At 37.4% G+C, this 22,250-nt stretch overlaps 1 protein-coding gene across 1 annotated transcript in view; it reads right to left on the reverse strand.

Annotated features, from left to right (window-relative positions):
• Positions 1-507: 507 nt before the first annotated feature.
• Positions 508-22,250, reverse strand: part of ADCY7 (adenylate cyclase 7) — a 52,775-nt gene continuing 31,032 nt past the window's right edge. The window contains exons 10-28 of the mRNA XM_031051926.2: positions 20,867-20,999; positions 19,398-19,583; positions 18,457-18,500; positions 17,531-17,611; positions 16,422-16,494; positions 15,535-15,632; positions 14,724-14,808; positions 12,875-13,012; positions 10,678-10,740; positions 10,066-10,104; positions 8,539-8,714; positions 7,248-7,329; positions 6,536-6,691; positions 5,668-5,814; positions 5,118-5,225; positions 4,202-4,316; positions 3,451-3,575; positions 3,225-3,354; positions 508-3,037 (exon numbers count right to left, since the gene is read on the reverse strand). Coding sequence (XP_030907786.2) covers positions 3,024-3,037; positions 3,225-3,354; positions 3,451-3,575; positions 4,202-4,316; positions 5,118-5,225; positions 5,668-5,814; positions 6,536-6,691; positions 7,248-7,329; positions 8,539-8,714; positions 10,066-10,104; positions 10,678-10,740; positions 12,875-13,012; positions 14,724-14,808; positions 15,535-15,632; positions 16,422-16,494; positions 17,531-17,611; positions 18,457-18,500; positions 19,398-19,583; positions 20,867-20,999 — 1,993 coding nt within the window. The 3' untranslated portion in view covers positions 508-3,023. The remainder of the gene's footprint in view (positions 3,038-3,224; positions 3,355-3,450; positions 3,576-4,201; positions 4,317-5,117; positions 5,226-5,667; positions 5,815-6,535; positions 6,692-7,247; positions 7,330-8,538; positions 8,715-10,065; positions 10,105-10,677; positions 10,741-12,874; positions 13,013-14,723; positions 14,809-15,534; positions 15,633-16,421; positions 16,495-17,530; positions 17,612-18,456; positions 18,501-19,397; positions 19,584-20,866; positions 21,000-22,250) is intronic.

The following is a 22,250-nucleotide window of genomic DNA, read 5'->3' on the forward strand; positions in this document are numbered from 1 at the left end:
ACAGCCACAGGAATGTTCAATTGTTTTGAAAGTTCTACAATTAAAATTCATCCCAGAAGGACTGAACTCTCACCCTGGGTTTTGCCTCAGTAGTTCCAGTTGTCCCAGATAATTTCTTAATAAAAGTAAAACTTCAAAACCACTGGATTTTTTTCACAAGTCAGTCTTGGTAATTGCAGCTGAGATACTATTCCAGGGCATGATTTTTTTCCATTGGTATTTTAGGTCATTTCCATGCTATAAGAGACCAAAGGCACAAACACAATGCATCTCCCTTCACATTGCAGGTAGTGGAGCAGGTGGACACAGGACAGAAAACCAAGTATTGAAACTATTCTGTAGCTGTTGACACGCGATTTTACAGCATATTTTCCACTTGCACACTTCAAAAAACAAAAAATACAGAAGTTGACTTTACACGTAAAAGCTATCTTATTAACTCTACAGGGTATAAGAAATGTACTTCCTTTTCATGAGGATCTTCATCAAAATCACTGCAGACCCAAACAAGTTTCAGGAAGTTTTTTATTTAATAGTAAAACCAAAAGTTTGTTCTTTAAAATAGATTGCTAGTTCAAGCTGTTACTAGCTCTTCAAGTGAGACATAGTGCCGGTTTTTCAGTTTAAGGAAACAATAATGCTGTAAAGAAAGATTTTGCTAACAAGGTTATTCCTTGATTTTAAATTTCACAGTTTGCTCTCACAAGGACTGTTGAAAACAATTATTTAAATACAGCTGCTGCTTAAATTGAACTTTTTTGGTGACTAAATGTAGCTCTCGTGTTACACAGTTCCAGTTCTGATGAGAAATCAGTCCTCTGTCATCCCCATATCCGACTCCTTTGTAACAGGCCATCTCACGTCCCAGGTACGTCTTGTGTAGCACACAGACACTGGGTGAGCAGCGCAAGTGGCATTGTGTCCTCTTAAGCATGCAACACTCCAGTTTCATCCCATTTGGAAGCTGCAACTCTCTACATCCCTTCTGGAAGTGAGCATCAGTTGAAGTTATGCCCAAGCAGGTTGATAGTACAGTGTAAATAAAAGCATTTCAAAATGCTGTTACAGAGAACTTTCTTTCACAGATAACATATGTCTACATCCTACCGGGTCTGTGACCAGGGACACTTAAAAGCCAGCTGCAGCCTCAGGCACAATGCACTTGGCAAAACATTAATGATGCAAATAGTCACTTCACCTAGCATACAATATCAGTGACCAAAAGGAGCCTTTGAGGCATGCATGGTACTTAGAAAACAATAAATAAATATCTCAAAACAAGTGCTTGCTGAGCATCTGTAACTACAAACATACAACATACAGGAGTAGCAAAAGCCACTTTAAAGTTTATTCAGCTACAACACTGACCTTATGCTAGCACAAAAAGTACAGAATGTCCTTCAGCGAGTCCATGTGTGACCCAGTCAACCTCAAGGTTTTCTAACCTGCCATTTCTTGTTGGAGACTTGCTACAGGCACAGGTTTGACCTACCAAATAGACAAAGGCTAGAAGCACAATGTTTAATCCATGGCTGGATAATACTTAGATTTCTGCCTGTCTTGAAACAGTCACTACATCTTCTAAAGAAACCACACAATAATTGGAAAGTGGCAGTGATGTGTAGAACTGCTTGTTAAACACTTTTCTGGTACTAGTTAGTACTAAACCCAGAAATATTAATAAACACTGCTTTGTAGAAGAGTAAGGCTTAACAAAATGAATGTTGAACTTAACCACCATGCTGCATAGTCATACTACATGTGGTGTATCAGGGAGCGGGGATCCATCCTTAGTTAATACCTACAATTGGGCACAAGCTGTTAGCCTTACAAAATACTACCATCGCCACTAATAGAAAACAGAATAAGTGACTGCAGTAAGTAGAATAATGCAATTTAGAAAACAGCAAAAGTCATTAACAGTATAAGAGTTAACACACAAAACCAATGTGTCAGCAAGTCCATTTCCACGATGATCTTACTCTCTGCATGTACTTCCAGTATTGAGGCTCTGCTGAAACATTTCCATTATGAATACATTTTTTCCCCACATCCTTTTGAAGCCTTCAAACTCAGTCTGTTTCATAAACTGCATTGCCTTTAAAGGGTACATAAGCCAGCCAGAGGCTAGTCAAATTGAGGAAATAACATAAAAAAAAAAACCCAGAGCCACCTCTAACACAGTTCTGTTTCTATAGTATCTGCTGTGCTGCTAACCTGACCTTGTAAGTCTGTTCTTCAGTCCAAACACTTCAAACCAGGTTATTTTTGATCCCATCAGTGTCCTCAATGCAGCCAGCATGCAGAGCTACCACTGGCACCAGCAACACAAGCTGCCCTTGGATCCTGTCTAATAAAGCACCAGGACAAACCGCAGGAGGCCCGTGCTCCTTGAGGTCAAGTCTATGTTTTTACATCTAAAGCCTTAACACTCACTTAAGTGACCATACAGAATGTGCATGCAGATAACCAGTACAGATGCACAGAAACACAATGGAGGACATGTAATGTAAACATGCCAAACTGGGTGAAATCTAGCTCTAAAGAGATGTTGGTTGCAAAAACATTTGTTCCATACAAGGTACTACTGTGGAGGACGCAAGGACAAGGCAACAGGGATTCCATGATGTGCAATTCTTTTTTCCTGAAGGAGCTCAGCACAATTGTCACAGGATATATTTACTTGCAATCCTCTTCCCATTAGTCATCATCAGCTGTGCAGTCTGGTTTGCACTAAGAGCAGGATCCACAGCACCCACAGCATCACATTGCTGTCCATGACAAATGCAATACTGTAGTAAGCAGGTGTGGGGCAGAACCAAGCAGTGGAACATTCCAACCTAGTAATGAGTTCTGCTGTGCATCCACAGCTCTTGGTGCTGGAGCTGTTAAAACTCCCACAGCGCAGGTAAGGAAAAGATCTAACTGAAAACACTTCATGATAATTCCAGGTAAATCCCCAGATCGATACAGGAAAAGGTAGCCTGTTTCAGGCTGGTGGCTGCAAGCCTTCCAGGAACTATTCAGAACTTCTCCTCTTGAAAAAAAAAAAAAATAGTAAATCATTCTCTTTATGTTGAGACGTAGAGGAAATAGGAATAGTATATGTATGGGTTTAGAGTAAGTCCTTCACATAAGGAGAGAAATTCTAAGTCTTCACAGAAGGGAGGCAGTTCTAAGTCTATTTTGATCAAGTTCATCATAGCCTCAGTTCAGTCCCATACCTTGGAATTTGGCCATCTCCGTGCAAACAAAGTAAGTCCTCAGTTCTCCCTTGCCTTTGACGTTAATGAGTCCCCTACATTCACATGAATAGCCCAACTCCTGTAGTATTTTACTTGTTTCTTCTGTGACCTTTGTGCAGAAAAGAATGAGAAACTTGTGAAAGTTTTCTGATTATTCACAATAAACAGAAATAATGTCTTAGACATTCTGGGCTCATATGTTTACCTGGATTTTCCCAAGCTCCCCTGTACTCTCCATGCGGCTGGCAACATTGACAGTGTTCCCCCAGATGTCATACTGAGGTTTCCGAGCACCAATCACACCAGCAATCACAGGGCCATGATTTATTCCTGCATAAACAAGAGCAGGTGTCATTACTTAAGCAGAAAGTGGTGTGATCTCTGCCTTCAGTATTAGCTGTAAGTCATGAGCTTCAGGGGAAAAGAAACAAAACGAAGCCAAAACAACCCCTTTACCCTGCACAGGTTTCTAGTGTGTGGTGTTGCCACTGGTCTATAAATATTAGCACTGTTGCTCAGGAGATGTGAAGTGACTCATTCGGTGTAAAATGGGAAGTCTGAGAAAGAGCTAGGGTAAAGTTCATATCAAAGCAAAATTCCTCCTTGTAACACACAGAAATGAACATTTGTATAATGACAATTACGTCTTTAGCTAACAGTTAATAAGAGGGTATTTCACTCTCCATGTGTACCTTTAATGTTCTCCAAACTCATCCAGCTGCAGCGTTCATACTGCTCCCTCCAGTGAGTAGAACAGCCCATCCATGAAGGAACTTGGTACATTAAAAAAGCTAGACTAGACAGCACTGCCTTCAGCTATTCATCATTTTATAACAATACAAAGACTGTGTTCAGTGGGAAGAAGAGCTCCCCAGCACTCAGCAATTTACCTGTGTTATCCTACCTCATTTTTAACTTTTACTGCAGAGTTAATATTCTTCACAAACTGAACTTACCAATACGAAGGCGGAAATTGTTAAAGGAATGTCGGTTGATGCCATCCAGTTTACTCATCAAGGCAATCCCATATTCCACCATAATCCCAATGTGAGCATGCTGCCTCTCCTTATCCTGTGCAGTTCATAATGCAAATTAATGATCAAATCATGACACAGAAGTTTGAGTCATGCCACTATTCCAAAACAGTACTATCAGCACATAACATGTATTTACAAGGATGAGTGCACTCACCCTTGTCGCTGTGCAGAAGTGCACATTCAACAAACATTCAGAATGGATTTTAAAAACTACATAAATTGAACCAGAATGGCTGTAAGGCAACAAGCATGGCATGATTTAATTTTATAATGAATTTCTGACTGGCCTTTGGGATTTCAGGTTTCATTTTACATGTTTTGTAGATATTATGTACATGCATCCTAATGTCACATGCAAACCTGTGATTGTGAAAGTGAGCCTGAGTACAGAAACTGGTTTTTACTCTTCTGGGAGATAGTTTCAGATTCAGACCTAATGTGGCATTTGAGGATTCCCTTTATGTGCCAGTTAAGAGGTGTGACAAAAAGCTTACTGTGCAGTTTTGAGATGGCCTTGTCTTTGTCAGCCATTCTTTGGCCTCCCTATTATGACAGCTGTCCTATTAGGCATCCAGAAACGTTAAGCTACTAGAATCAAAGATTAAAGATGTAAAAAGTATGCTGGAGTTTCAGGTTTAATACGTGCTTAGGAAAAAAGAAAAAAGATGGAACTAGGAGACAAATAGCAAGTTCAACAGCAGACAGTGCACTTTTATACTTTTCCATATTTCAGAAAGTCACTCTTGGAGATTTATTTTCTTTTTGATATCACATTATGTTTTGTTACCTTGAAATGCACAGATAATACCAAGGGCAGATTTCAGCAACAACGCACCTGGCTGTTCTCTTGGCCAGGTGTAACACTGAGGCCAGCTGCTGCCATGTAAGTGCTCCCAATGGTCTTTATTTTTTCAACGCCACTGAACTTAGGTTTTAACAAGAGCTGGTTTTGAAGGGAAGGAAAACAGAAATTTGAGACTTTAATACCAAATTTCACTGTGGGATTTAGCCAGAAATCTTTTACTGTCTACAATAAGCATTAAAGATCTCTAGGAAAACTATCAATCACGTGAACATCAGATAAGGTACTGAGCATTAGTTTCACAGTTTTGCTCTACCTACTCACAGGAGAAATAAAAGCACTGAAGTACTGAAAGTCCTAAAATTCAGGACTTTCAAATCATACTACGGATGCATTAAGTGATGTAACTGAAAAAAAAAAAAAAAATCAGACGAGAATATATCTTTCAAGATAGCAAGACTGAAATCAGAATTTAGTTCAGCATAACAGCCTTCCATCCACCCCAGTGCTCACAGATGTAGTGAAATGCTGTATTTTGCAGTAAATATGTAGTCCAGGCTATTTTTGCCAGAAGCTTAATTACCTCATCAAAATCAGCAATGATTTCATTTAACAGCCGCAAGCATTCCAGGCCTTCTTTATTGACGTCACATTCGGTATAAAACACCTTAAAATCTGGTACTGATGCAAACATGACACAGACACAGTCGTAGGATTGATGGTACCAGTCCTACAGAAAAACAATATATTCACATATTGCCAGCAGCCACTTTCCACCACAGGTATTCAAAACTATGATTATTGTTTGTAACCACTAATCTAAATTACAGTATTCCATTAAGTCATCTGCAGTACTTTACAGTGAACATATTACATTCTATCAGAAACATCAACAAAAATGACTTGCCTAAAGAAAATCTGAGATATCTGTGTATCTTAAAGATTCTCATCTAATCTCGAAAGTACCAGTCTTCTGACACTCACCATGATTTTCACGGCTGTGAAATCATAAATATTTATTCTAATGGCATGCTGTCAGAATAAGACAGATGTCTTTAAAAGAGAAAAACGTTACCAATGAACTTCTCAGTGGGTTGTTACTAAGGCAATACTATCCGTTCCTCAAATAACTTTTTCAAAAGGAAGGTTATCTTCTGTGGTAAAATATGGTCTTTGGAAAGCAGTAAATCCTATTCAAATATTTGCTGAACTCAAACTGTATCCCGAAGCTTGACTACCAATTCTGAAAACAGATTTCAGAGGCCAACTAAATGTTGGCTTTTTTTTTTGGGCCACCTGGACAGCAGATTCTTGGGTTGACAAAGGTCTTGGGATACAAAGAAGAAACAAACAATGCAGACCTTTACAGACTTCTGTGTGCTTGTTAACATGGCTTTCTATGTCACATAAGTCCAATTTACTGTCCTTCACATAGCAGAGAATAAGCATACCTCATTTCGTTTTTCACCAATGAAATATGCAGCAACATGTGCTGGAAGCACATTTTCCAGCAAAAGCCTGTTAACATTCTCCATTGTTTCAAACTGTTCATGCTCTTTTTTAAACTTACTCTTCCACAGACAATCCAGTCGACAGTAATAGTCAATCTGCAAAGGGACAAAGTATGATAAATTAAAGCCATATAATATCTTGCTGATAAATATTAATCAATTTAGTTCAAAAATGTAGTGACAATAAAGTTTCTTCCAGGCCTTCCTTTTGAGCCCATGTAGTTACGAAAAATATGCTTTGAGAATGAAGGTCAGAAAAATACGAAGCAGTCAGTATAAATATACCAGGTGTATTTACCAAAATGACATTTTAATAATATGGTGACCATTTTTATCTTGAATTGCTGCCTGTATTTATAACTAATATTGACATAAAAATAAAGATAGTTTCAAAGTGGAAGAATTTTAAAAGTTGTGACTTCTGTAATGCAAACACTGTTGAAAAATATAAGAATGATCCCACCCCTTCACAGTAAAAAGTTTTACATTATCTGTAAGTACAAGTGAGCTCATTATCTAACCAAGTACAATATATTAAAAAGATTCAAATATGTAGTAATTTAGAGCACAATTTCAATGAACAACTCTTTTGCATTTTATTTAAATCAACTTGCTGCAAGTAGAACTGACCTATTGCTTTTTAAATACATACCTGTTTTGCAAGTAAAATCAGGGTTATGTAAAACAGAACCAGATATAAATTAGTTGTTATCCTTGGCTCTTTGATGAAAAACCTGAAAATAAGAAAGCAATACAAAGTCATCTGTATCCTTTAAGAAAATCCACATGATTAAGGGTTGGGGATGGTGGAAGAGGAGAAGAAGAGCACAGCAGACAAGGGTGTCCTTGTTGAGACATCCACCACTAATGACATTGTTCATTTGTGCCAGCGGCTATCTGGTTACAGGTCCTATGCTAACAATGCGAAAGGATTATCACTCAATTGAGTACATGAACTGCATTACCCATAACAACAAAATGGGTGCCGAAACCTTGTTTATAGTAGCTATTATAGCAATGTGCTCAAGTAAACATGGCTTTATCATAATGGAGCCGTCTTCATTTCCAATGCACCAAGTTACAGCTTTCAACCCCACACTGCCCCACAAAAACACACCCCCACAAAAACACAGCCAACACAACCTGGAAATAGGAAAAGAAATTTCATATGTATGGAAGGAAAGATGATAACAAAAAATACGCTGAACAGCTAAAACAAATACAGCCATTAGAAATCACACCTATATATAGTTCTATACAAATCTGAGAGGCCACTCATATTTCATAGTAAGATTAGTCTGCCTTATCACATCTATTAATTTTCACAAATGCATCAAACAAAATTCTCATTATATGAATAGCCTGAGCTAAATTAAGATCTCACTTGGCTTTTAAAGCTGTGCTGACACCTCATAGCCTCTGCAAACTAAATTCTTCCTAATCTTCAGCTATGAGATTATGCTGAGAATCTGAGACAGACTTACAAATGAAAAATAAAACCCTTTAATAAGATTTCTCTTAAGTGTTTTTATATTTTTTCTATTAGTTTTGTAAATTGCTGTTACTTTTCAAAATACATGCAATTAGTAAAGTAAATGAAGTATTCACTATCCCACTGACTAGCAAGGTCTCATAAGTACAGCTGGAACATCAGACCTTAGCAAGGCCTTTCTTAATAGTTTGACAAAAGATCAACCTTATTATGAGATTAATATTCTATCCCCCAAGCCTTTAACTTGAGTTTACAGAGCTCTTAGAAACCATATTATAGCATCTTTCAGAAAACACACTTCCTTGAAAAAAAAAAAAATTAAAAATCCATGTCATTAACTTTACAGAAAAGTTTTTAATGTCCAGCTTACATGATTTTGATATTTTAATATTCTCTAAGTGTAGAAAAATCTAACACCTTTAAAGAAACATTATTGTCAATTATAAAATACCTCACACTGCACCTGGTACTGTTGCCATAAAAGCTCAAGTTTCTGTGCTGAAGGGTATTGAAAATGATGAGGTACACAGTCACAGCAATGGACAGGAGGAGAACTTTGAGTTCAAAACTTATTTGGAGAAATACAGAGCAAGCGATGAATGCCAATATGCAGCAGTAAGTGTAATACTGTAAAAGAAGAATTGAAAGAGCAGTTGAATTATTCAGGCTTTATGCCTAAGAGGCCTTCAAACAAATGTTCTATATTCACGATCATTAAAATTTAGGTAGAAGACATTACAATCACTTGCTAAATACACTTACAGCTTTTTTTTTTTTAGTTACACTAAAGGCTGAACTTAATACTTTCTTTTTTAAGTGTTTTGTTGTTTTTTTTAATTAAGGCAAACAAAAAGCTTTAAAGAAAAAGGATTCCACCAACATAAGCAGCATCAGATAAAAATTGAAGAGCACAGAGAATCTATCTTCTGAAGGCTATTAATTTAAGCAATTGTTTGTTTAAAGTTCAAGCTAAAGCAGGCTCATAGTCCACTGAACAGATTCCCACATTCTGGCTCTGTTCTTGACAGTGACAGATTCCCCCTATGTAACCTTAAGCAGACACCACATTCCCATCTCTCACACCTATACCTTGGGAAGACCTTGACCTGTTACCCAACCTTAGACACAGGTTCTTGTGTCTATTTTTATTAGCATATTTTTTAATTATATTTTATTAGCATATTTACCGCAAGAATTTTGATGCTCATAGGCATCATCAAGCTGTCACCATTATCCAAGTGAATTACTGAAAAATCTCCTAGAGAATCTCAGTTCAAATGTGGTGTCTGAGGTCACCATGCAGCCAGGAACACTGAAAGTGTCTGGTGCTACAAAGTGCACTGTGCAGACAGGATTGCTCCCTGCAGCCACAGGCACAGGTATAGAACACTGAGCTAGCACTCTTTAGTCTACAAACAACTCCACACTAACCTCAGCTTCTGCTCCTTAAGAATTTATTTCTCTTTATGTACAAAGCACAGATTTTCACCCACAACAGTACAGACCTACTATAGATCTGGGGGGTTCTTGGCTAAACAGTTCTCACTTCTGCTGAAGTGAATGAAACCAGAACAATTTACAGAGCAATTCAAGATCAGAGCCCATATAGTATTGCATTATACCAACACTGTCACCCTAAAGGCATTAAGTATAACTTCCAAAAAGTAATGAACACTCAAAACTTACAACCCTGGAAAGAAACCACTGAAAAAACCTCTGAATAATAAACCACTAGCTAGAGAACACTTTTCCCTCAAAGTTTTAGATCTACTTTTAAGTCTGAAATGTCAAAAATTGCAAACCCATCCTTTATTTAGCAAAGCAACAACAGCTGAGACATCCTGATTTCATGAAGAACTTTCCTGTTGTCACATATCTAAAAAAGCTGGTTTATACAGGAACAGAAGCTGTCAGCTGTCTGTAATATATACGATATTCAAAGATCTGGGTTTTAAAGTAACACATATTCACTACTTACAGTTTCCTCAACGCAGGATTGAGTTGTGTTTCCAAAAGGCTGATTTACAGACATGCAAGAACAGAAATTATCAGATGAGCACAATGTGTATTATGTATGTGTAACATCTTTTATTGTAAGGACTTGAATGAAAGGGCCCTCGCACAACTGGCTGCACTCTGGTTACAAACATGTCCAGCATCTAAAAAGTATCTAAGAGCATCCCCAACATTTGGGCAACCTGAAGATAGACTGCTACTTTGGAATTAAAGAAGTAAAAAAATTAAATAATCATTTTGTGTCATTAGCAAGTGATGAATCTATCCTTATTGAAATGCTCAAGAACACCTTTCAAAGGTGCTGAGTAACCAAAATAAGCCAAGATTCCAGCTTTACCTGTAAGTACTTCAGACTTCTGAAAAATTCAAAAGAGATGCACAGTAAAGCCACAGCTAAAAACAGAAAATACCGCTTGGACTACTTTGTGGCATGAATAAGGCTTTGTGTTCAATGATTTAAAAATTCTACCTCTATAAAAAGATCAAGGATATCAAAATTCTGCCATCCATCTATATTATACACACCATTCAAAACTGATTTTATTTTAGTCTTAGAAATGAAGACAATACTCACATAGGTGGCAGCACCAAGGTAATTTGATCCAGTAAAGTTTGCAGGTTTGCTCCCTTCAGTGGTCTTGATTTATTGGGGAAAAAAAAAAAAACAATAACAAAACCACCTTAGAAACTTGTTAGCAGGTACTCACTAATGTTAAGTTTTTCTCCATATGTTATACAATGAGTCCTGATCTGATTGCCCTCCCAGTGCTACTGCGATATAGGTGTTGAAATACAGTGGGATCTCATACGGCTGTAATAAACACACATGAACACACAAGGTACAAGAAGGTTAAAATTGCTGAGTAGTTACTTATTTTTTTCATTTAGGGTGAAGTTTTGTATTATGACCATGCTCAGCTAGGAGGTAACTAGCACATGTGTGTGGTTCTGTCTCACCCCTGAGTTCACAGCTGCTGCTCCTGTTTTCTTCTAGTTTGTCCCTGGTGCTGTCATGATTTAAGCCCAGATGGTAACTCAGAACCACACAGCCGCTCGTTCACTCCCTTTCCCTTCTCCCCACCCCTGCTCACAGAGGGATGAGGAAAGAAATCAAAAGAATGTAAATCCCATCGATTGAGATAAGAACAGTCCGGTAACTAAGATATAATACAAAACTACTACTGCTACCACCAATAAGAGAAATAAAAAGGGGAGAGAATAGGAAACTAAAAGGGGAAAATAAAACAATAAACACAGATGATACACAATAGAGTTGCTCACCACGTGCTGACCAACACCCAGCCTGACCTGAGCAGCAATCTGGGACTTCTGGATGAATGCCCCCCAGTTTATATACTGAGTATGACGTGCTGTGGTATAGAATGCACCTTTGGCTAGGTGGGGTCAGGTATCCTGTCTCTGCTCCCTCCTGGATTCTTGTGCCCTTCCTCACCGGCAGAGCATGAGACTGAGAAGTCCTTGGTTAGGGTAAGCACTACTGAGCAACAACTAGAAGTATTGGTCTGTTATCAGCATTGTTCTCAGACTGAAGTCGAAAACAGCACTGTACAGGCTGCTAAGAAGGAGGAAAATGACTGCTACTGCTGAACCCAGAACATGTGGTGTTCACAGGACACCACTGAGACAACTCGAGGACCAAAGCCAGCAGAAAAACAACCCTACCAAAAAAAAATTAAAAAATAAGCATTTCCTGCAGTTTCAGAAGAAACTCCCCATGGAATCAAAAGAACAGCAGATGAAGCACTAGGGATCGGAAGGACATCACTTTTAGTAGCTGGCTATCAGACAGAATCATAGAGTAGTTAGGGTTGCAAAAGGACCTCAAGATCATCTAGTTCCAACCCCCATGCCATGGGCAGGTACACCTCACACTAAACTATATCACCCAAGGCTCTGTCCAACCTGGCCTTGAACACCACCAGGGATGGAGCATTCACAGCTTCCTTGGGCAACCCATTCCCGTGCCTCACCACCTTTACAGTAAAGAACTTCCTCCTGTCATGCAGGACAGTGTCAAACGCTTTGCACAAGTCCAGGTAGATGATGTCAGCTACTCTACTCCTGTCCATCAGTTCCGTAGCCCCGTCATAGAAAGCCATCAAATTGGTCAGATAGTAGTTTAACTCTTAACATGATGTGCTACATACAATTTGTTTGAAAAAATAACACAGCAGAGTGGTCTTGATCATAAGGTAACTCCAAAGGGTTGTTTTTCAAATGCATATATCCAAGGTTCAATACAATACTCAAACTACAGGTAAAACACCAATGCCATTTGCATCATAGTCTAGCAGTAACTACCCACAATATCTTGGGTCTTAAGAGAGCCAAGCTTTATTCTTCCCTCCATCATCTGCATTAATATTGCGTTAGCAAGTAGCACAGTAAACTGCTTAACACTTCTACCAGCTACAGCCAAACATTTAAACCCACATTAAGAAAAATGGAAGACCATTTTAGTGATGATGATTACAACCAGCAGTAATTATAAATTCCATCTTGAAAGTGAGAAAAGGTGGTGTAAACTAGAATTCAAATCTATCACAGAAACTTTTAATTCTACCAACTGGGAGTTTTTACTTCTAACGCTTTTACATGTCACCATGCCTTATCCTTGTGTACATCAACTCATGTTGCAAATCAGACACTAGAAAAAGCAGCAAAAGGCACAGTATTTGATAAAAAGAATACAAGAAGTTACTTAAACTGTGGATGTTACAATAAATTCACAGAGTAAAGTGATTACTTACAAAATTAAAAATGGCTATAATCAGCAAGGCACCAATAGTGACAACTGCTAAGGGAAGCCTGAGTAAAGGCATTGTTTCTACCTTTTCCGAGATAGCACAAAGGTGGTGCAGCAAAGGCCAGCGTTCTGCGCAGCGTTTCTGTAAACAGAATTAGTTTGTTTTAGTAGCACAGGTTACACCTTGATGCAAGGGCAAAAAGAGTTTTAAATATAAAATGCTTTTTTCTTGCAGAAGGGTGTCAAGAGTCTTCACTAGAATCCTAATTTAGAACCCTGAAGCTAGTCATTCAGATCAAATACCTAATGCTTTTTCACGTCTGAAAATAGCGATAATGCTTCCTTATTTCAAAGAAGCTGGGTCCCAAACTTTTCTAATTTCTGCTTTAAAAATGCAAAATTATAATCTGATTGAAAGCTCTAGAGAAATGTTACTAAAAATACAGTTATAACCTATGTTGGTTTGTTGGGGTTGGGGGGGGGGGTCCTGTTTTTTTTTGTTATTGAACTGTAACATTGTATCTGGAACTACATTGCCGGACGACTGAACCAAAACCCATCATAGATGGTCCCCTTTCTTGACATCCTTATATCCTCTACTTGTTGCTATATAGAAAAGCATCTAGTAAGACATGTTTTTCATGATTGCAAGGATTATTCAAGGTTCTGTACCAAAACATTCCCCATGCAAAACTCTAGCCTGATGCAATTACAGTCTTGGAATCCTCTTTTTCTTTTCTCCATGTGTTTTTTCAGATGCAGAAAACACCCATGCACACATATACACACACCTTTCCCTCTTTCTCTACATAGACATATATATATATAGACATATATATATAAAACCCCATCCATACGTAGACAAAATATGAACACTATACATACATAAAATCTATACATACTATCTAACTGTACTTTTAAATTAATCATAAAACTTTATCCTGTGTAAAGAGCATAATTATATAGTTATTTTTCTTTCCTTTTTACACAACTCAATCATGGCTCTGTAAGGGACAGTGTTTTTCTGTGCCAGTTTTCCTGCAAGAGCACCACCACCACCAGGCTGTAGAGTGATGGTGGCATGTTCTCAACAGAATTTCAGAATTCCCTCCCACCCTTGGCTTAGCACAACATAGATTTAACAAGTGTAAGGAACTCCCTAAAATCCCTTCCCTTTCCCACCCCTGCCTCCATATAGGTTTTGGACTGAAGAAGGATTTTCTTTATCTTGTATCATTGAATGTGTCCTATGTCACTATGGGCCCATGTCACTACAGACTGTCTATGTCACTATGGATTTTTTTATACAGTAATTGCATGCATATTTAATAACACAAAGAAAAAGGAACTATAAATGCAAAGTGGTCTAATGGATGTAATGGTGAATTTGGAATTCTAACAGCTGTGAAATTATTGCCAATAAAATATTCATGTTTGTAATATTCATGGGACCTTATGAACTATTATCAAAACCTTCATTCAAATTTATTTTTATTTTATTTTTTTTTTCTAGTATAGAAAATATCGAATTTCAAAGCAAAACTACTATTAGGGACAAATATACAAATAAAAATAAATTTAAATACCCCAGCCCCATTCAGCAGGCAATAATAACTTCCTCCTACCCATCTATTCTGCCATTCAAATAATTTTCTGAATTACAGTGAGAATTTTCAGACATGAAAATCTGTTTCAGGCAATAAAATCTTCTGGTAAGCTAAAGCTCAAGGCTCTTGTAATTCTTATTGGAATTAGCAGCTTAATTCATCATCCTAAAAGATAGACCAAGGTGCTGAATTACCTACATCTGCTTTTGAAAAGAAGAATATTTTTTTTGTTTTAAATAAACTTACCATACATTTCTCAGCAAAGCATACAAACAAAATTAGTACAATTATGACTGCAACAATGCCAAAGGAAATTCCCAGTTTTGCAGTTCTAAACAGAAAACATAAAATAAACCAGTGATAAATAGGGAGGGAAGAATCAAACCACAACTTAGTCTAACGTTTGCTAGCACTGTTTCTCTAAATTGAAATAGAATTTTTCTTCTAATAGCACTGGATGACCATACCATTGCACCAACAGGTTACTGTTGCTCTGTTACACAAATACTACTTGAAGATATTCTATTGCTCACTGACAGACTGAACCAGCACCCCTTGCATAAGCCACATGGAAATTGCACTGCAACAGCCATAAAAAACAAATACACCATAAACTACAGAATTATCAAACACCTGCTTTCTCAGAGTATGCAAAACAGCTCAAAATTCCCTCCTTGTATTTCTACAGACAAAAGGTCACTTAACATATCTAACCAAGTAGTCCAATTTTTCATTGCTCACTCTTATTTTAATATGCTCACAGCCAACTATTTTTGTAAAATAGGATTTCTCATTTAACTGAACACCTCCCTGTGTGCAGTAAGCAAAAATAATATTAAAGAAACATTTTTATTTTATTTTCACCCTGATATCCAGGCAGTTGTGCCAACATCATGACTGCACTCCTTTACTAAGGTGTAAATTAGTACTAAGAGGTATATATTTCTTAAATGTAAACCAACAGGAACTCCAAGACTGTAAAAAGTTTCATGCACATGAGTTTCGCTTTAGCTATTGGTTAACTTGAATTATAAATTATTAAAATACTGACACTTACTTTGGCATTATGAACATCTGTATCAGAAATATACAAAAGAACACGAAACTGGCACATGCAAAGTAACTCTTCAGTTTTCGAATTGGAATGGTGCGATACTGAAAAACAAATCATAATAAATGTTAAAGATAATTCCAGGCTGTTTTAAAATCCTATTACATTTTTGTGGTGATACACATATGCAAATTTATGCTGTATCCTTAAAAATATACATACAACTAAAAGGGAACGAAAGAAAATCAAGTCAAATTCACTCACATATCTGTCAAGAAAAAACACCTAGTCCAAAAGAGCATTTCAGACCAAGAGGGAAATCCAGCAAGTACATAAATCAGTGCTTCACAGATGCAGAGCCAAAATCATTATGAGAAAAAGATATACACAGAAGTAAACCTAACACAACCAGTAAACCTAAACTACATACAGTGCACCACAGCACATTAAACTAAGGAACAGGTATTCAAACAGGAAAAATACACCATACATAACAAATAGCATCATACTTGCAATGAAACAACCATAGAAAGCAAAGTATTTTCAAAGTACTTTCATTATGGATGCAGAATTTTTTTTTTAATTTTTTTAATCTTATTGCTTCCAAGAGAAGTTCTTCATATCATAAAGTTGCCAAACTCCTACTTACTCCTTTATGGCAAAAATTTAACCACAGATTACAATCTCCTTTAATCTACAGAATTAGCATTCTCATGAAAGAATGACCAACTCAAATGAATCATAAGATGTGCTTTCCATTAGTTACCAAAAATCTCTTTGGATGTGCAGTCACCTCCAGAATCCAGTTTCAGAACAAAAAGTTTCAAATACATTCTTATGCTGCTCTGAAGTGTAAATCAAAGACCAAAAAGGATTATTTTGATATTACCAACCTCTTTTTCAAGACTGGGTTCTGCAAAAATCAGTGAAAACCCACAGAAGTCATCCGATCTGCCACACCATGGGCTGCATTTAGAGAGACATGCATTACAAAACGTACACCAACAGGCCAACGAGATTAGGCAAAATCATCATTGTACTTGAGACACCACAGTATACAGGATGAGAGTGCCACTGTTTTACACACATTTGACAGTTTTGCAAGCTCTTTATGTTTCACAGCACAAGAACAGTTATGCTGTTATGTAGCTGACAGGCAGATCCAGAACACTCTCACAGGCTTCAGCGCCTGCCAGTTACATGCAAAATGTAACCCCAGGCCTTGCCAAAGGTTTACAAACACCAGAGTATAATAGCAGATGTTAGAGATGGCTCACAGCCTCCAAAAACTTCCCCAAAATAATATCAGGCCTCCATTAAGAATAGCTGAGGTACAGTGTTAACAGCCATGATATAATTTAGATGAAAGATTTTTTTTTCTACTTGAATCCACTGTTTTACATTTGATAGCAATTTAAATACTGTTTTAAATTAAAAACAAAACAAAACCCAACCACAAACAGCATTGCCTGTGTTTGTCTGCTTTTAAATGCAAATATAGTATCAAATGTACCACCTGCTACTGATACACCATTTACCTTCCATGAACTAGGCACTAAGGGCAATTATGTTACTACCCCCAGAAGTGTGGCTTGACTTTATACACAGGTTTTGTTCAGTACTACACCCGATTTCCTGATATTTCTTATTTTAATCAGCAGAACACAAACATAAACTTCCTATACCATCTACACTGCAGTTCAGCTCATTACTTCGGACAGTCCTAAGAAACAAAGCAATCATTTTGCTGTTTCATACCACCCCACATTGAACAGCTATAGTAACGATTAGCTTTTTGCCATGACAATGCAGTAATACTTTGATATTCAAATTAAAACCAAAAAGGATCTACAATAACTGAAAAACAAACAAAAACCAAAAGAGGGTCAAGACAAGAATCCTGGTAACTATTCATTTTTGAGAAGTAAATTTTTTATATGAGCTTAAAATTCAGAGTGAAGATTACTCTCAAAGATGAAGAAAACAATAAGATACTGCATACTTAGTTGAACTGAGGCCTTCAATGGTTGACATCATTTCATCATAAATATCTTCTTCTATCCTCCCCTTCTGAGATGAGTTTCTGGGAAAGAAATGAAGTCCATGTCACAAATGCTATTCAGAAACAGGGAACGGCTACAGGGGGTCACACTTTCAAATGACGTAAGTAGGGGAAACTACCACAAAGGCATTAAACAAGAATGCTCCAAACTGATAAACATGCATCCATAAGCACTTTACTGAGCATTTCTCTAGTTATTCAGACTATACATTTTTTGAGACAATATTTTTATAAACTACAAGAATGTTTGACAAATGAAAAATCATTTACTTGGTTAACTCAGTGGTACAGGTACCATTGTAAGTTTTTCTACATATAGTGGCCAATTTTTTATTACAGTATGATGGCATACATTAACACTACTAACCAAAGGCATTATCTTCTAAAACATAAGATGTATTTATTTATAATACGATGATAAAATTTGTTTATTTGGTAGTATAATGCTCATGAACAAAACTAGCATCTAAGAGTAAGAAAACTAAAAGCTGAGGTAGCACAAGGAGTTACAGTGTAAACATGTATACCATATATGAGGTGTCTTGATTTGTTTTCCAATGCTCTATAGGTCTCTTTACTTCCCTATTCCCTTCCATCCTGCTACAGGCCATAAAATAAAATGCAAGATGAATGACTGAGGGGCCAGCTAGATAAAAAGGGTGGGGGGACAACCTCCTGTTAGAGTCTAATAGTAACAAGCATCAGTTGAGAGGTCTTTTAAAGGACAAAGATTTAGCTTAACCTTTCTAATGCAGGGATACTGTATGCAATGATTAATCAGCCAAAAGATCGCACGCTTTCAGTACCCTGAACTTCAAGAGGAGCACAGGATCACATGTTTTAAAAGAAGAAAGTATTTGACAAACCTATCAGAGTTTCTCTGGCGTCCAGTGGAACTCAAAGGTATTTCCTAAATCAAATGAGGAATTAAGAGTAAGTTACACACTCAGTAAATGGCAAACAACTATGGGAAATAAGCTTCAGGAAGCTGCCAAAACCATTTCATCCAAAAACAATAATCAGAAACCCTTCTCAAGTAGAAAAGCTTACCAAAAATCAATCCTTCCAGCAATGCTTTCTGCTTTAGCAACTGAGTGTTTTCTGACAAAGATATCGTTCTAAAATCATTGAACAGATATGCCCTCTTATTTTTCTCCACAGACAGAAGTAATTAACATCAGCAGAAGCAAGGAGATTGAAAACCACTTCCACAGACCTGAATAGACCCATACTTAAATTAACATTTACTACAGCTATCTGTCCAGGAGCACACCAGAAACCATGCACATCACATTTCTGCTTGCAGGAAGAAAAATGAAATTTCTTAAAATTTAAAATCTTAAAAATTTTAAGAATTCATTATCTTAGAAATCCTTCACTGACACAATCCTGTTGCAGGAAGAACCTGTAAATGCACTGTTAATTTTCTGTACATTTTAAGTCAGTGTTGTGTGCATCTGGAGCCTGGGATAAATTATCTTTTTTCCAAAACCACATGTGAGCAGGACCTGTAGATGGAAAAAATATTGGGGAGTGGGAGGTGGAGGAAGTAAGATAATTTCAAAGTTTTACTTTGAAGGTTTACTATGAGTATAGCATTCTAGAGATTGGTGAAGTTTGAATACTGTGAAGTTCTGACAGAAGCACTTGTTTCAGAGATACTGCCTTAGTTCTGTGTACACATGTAAACATCATGAGTAAGAGCAGAATTTCAGCCACAAAATTTGTGTCAGATTTCGAGTTTCACACCATAGACACAAGGAGCAGTCTGCAATTGTAAGATTACAATTACTACTTTAAACCTCACCTTTCGTTGCTTTCCTTGTGAACTTGAAGAGTCACTGCTCACACTTTCTCTGTGGTTCAAGTGTGCAAAGGGCCTGGCTGCTCCCCAGGACTCTAAATAACGTGTCATCCGAACAGATGCCCGCATCTTCAGCCCATCATTAACTCTTGTTTTAGGGAGATGATTATTTGCTATGCATTGTTTGGACTAACAGAGAACACACATTTAAAAACAAGAAAATTACACAAATTACAAACAAATGAAGCTCTGTGTACTTTAGTAGTTTAACTATTTAGTAGGACTCTAAACACATACCAGCAATGTGTCGGTCAGCCTCAACTCCTTTACCTCGTTTAATTAATGTGAGCTAAACCAGATCATGACATAATTAATTTGCTCCCTCTGCCTTTACAAGCCTTCACTTGTAACATTGCAACATTCAAACTTCCTTTTTTATTTACAGTGTGAGAGACTGCAGGATCTTATGAATAGATAAAAATTCCTTGCAGTCAGCACCCCATCAGGGGAAAAGATTCCCAGTTCCTGAGCTGGGGCGTATCAAAACAGTGGTTAGGAGAAGATCCTACAAATTACAGACTCAGCATTAGATTATATCTCTGCATCACAGGTGATGAGTTAGACAATACATACAGGGCATACAGCAATATCTTTGTGGGTCTACAAGGAAGCTAAAACTGCAGAATAAGCCATTATGTCAATCACTGGTTATCCTCTAACATTTCATAGGTATCTTCAGGTGAGCAGGGACAATTTTAACAGACTTAGATCCTTATTCTGAGAATATGTGCTGTGTACATGTAGGGAGGGTTGCAGTGCTGAGTACATAAAACATGCAACAAAGATAAGATTGTGTTCTTGGTAATTAAAAGTGGCTCTATGCTGTTCCTTCCTGTAAAGATCCTGAAAGAAATAACTTTGTAATTTTCATTCTTTTTTCCTTTTGAAATATTTTACTCATTAACCACAAGCTGATTCAAACCTGCAAGACTCCAGGTGTCTGTGGTTACCAGGCTCTAAAGGGAAAACCAATAGTTGCTAACTTTATACTCTGAAAAGAAGGTGACTCTCACATCCAAGATAGTGAGAAAGATGATGTCAGAAGCTATTTTACAGGGAATATCTTTCTGAAGGTGGTCACATAGTACAGGTATTCTTTCATGACTTCATTCCACCCTTTGACCTATATTTGTGAGAGACACATTTCACATAAATACAGTCAAATACGTATTCTTACTCTGAGTTGACCACGTAAGAGGTTTCATCATAACACTACCTTCAGACTAAAGACATCTTATAAAACAGTAGCATATGTTTTCAGGTCTGAAGTCCCGAATCCAAGCTACTCAGATGGCCCATACCATGCTTCAAATTCTGCTGCTGAATTTAAAAGGAGTATGTAACATAGTCACCTATGTCTTTAAAATGTATTATATATTTGAATAAATACACATTTAAAAACAACCACATACCCTTGGATCAACCACTAAGTAGGTTTTGATATTCATAGATTCAAGATAAGGATCCCTCAGATGTCCATTCCCTTCTTCTACTTCATATGCTTTGCCTAGATGATTCAATGTTGCTTCAGTGATGTGTACGCGGCTGAGAAGGGGAGAAAGAACAAGAGACAGAAACACTTACAGAAAGGTCACATTAAGCATTTCATTTACATTTCAATGGCCACTGCTGACATTTCTCCTTTTCAGCCATCTTGTGCTTCGGCAGCCAACTGCAAAAATCCTGCCACTGCTTGAAACCATATTTGCAATCCTTTACTGCAGTTCTTCACAGGGCATCTTTCACAGAATGCTGAGAAACACTTCCATAATGAGATAGCATCAGTATAAAATTAAATATAAATAAGCAGAGATATATAAGAAACAAGAATAAATGTGATCAAAGGAGATCTGATGACTGACAAGACAAACTTGCAGACAGGTTGTTTCAGATGGCAGGAGCTGCAGGGAAAGCTTACAAAACACAAGGGAGGGCCGTCTCATGCTGGAAATGCATGAGCAGAGGGGGAGATATCTGGGGGGAAAAAAATGGAAAAGGTTTTTTTGTCAGCTAGGAGCATAATTCTGAAAGCCTGTCTTTTCTGGAACAGAGGAGAGCATAGCACAGCAAGAACAGCAGCTTGCTTCTAAGGGGAGCAGTTAATATTTTTCTGGACCCATGCACACTTTCCCCTTAACATTACTTAGTTCAGTATCCTGAATCATGTCGTTCCATAATAAATTATGCGTAAAATCTTTCCATAGAATTTCTCAACAAGAGACCTGAGTGTGTTCATTAAATAACATTTCTTATATTCTACTTTGTTATCTTCCCACAGCTTTCCTCACTACTCTTTGGCACAGAGGGGTTAAACACTGCTGCCGGTCCTACATCCATCAGCACAGAGCTGGGGAAGAACATACCCAGAATGGAAGCTGACAGTGTGCAGCACTCCTATCTAAATACAGAAAGTAAGGGAATAACTATCCCATCTATAACTGCTTCCTTATGCTGCATGAAGGTCTGCATGGAGATAGTTTAGCCAACACCTGAAGACCACTGGCTGTGGCTTCTCACAAGAAAGACTAAAAATTCCTCAATACTTTTAAAGCCAAAAGGTACGAGTACTGGAATATACAGGATGCATGGTTTTATTTGTTTACTGCTAATTAAAAAAAAAAAAAAAGCCAAAAAAAAGGTCTTTAATTGTTACCCGGATTATGCAGTTTTGCAATCAAGGTGAATCCTCACACCCAAAATTTAAAACTTGCTCTAAAGCATCACTTTCTCCCACAGAGCCTGGGTGATGTCTGTATTAACTGGGCCTTGTAACACTCATGTACTGCAGCACATTTT

Source organism: Melopsittacus undulatus, chromosome Z (assembly GCF_012275295.1).
Source record: "Melopsittacus undulatus isolate bMelUnd1 chromosome Z, bMelUnd1.mat.Z, whole genome shotgun sequence".
Classification (NCBI taxonomy): domain Eukaryota; kingdom Metazoa; phylum Chordata; class Aves; order Psittaciformes; family Psittaculidae; genus Melopsittacus; species Melopsittacus undulatus.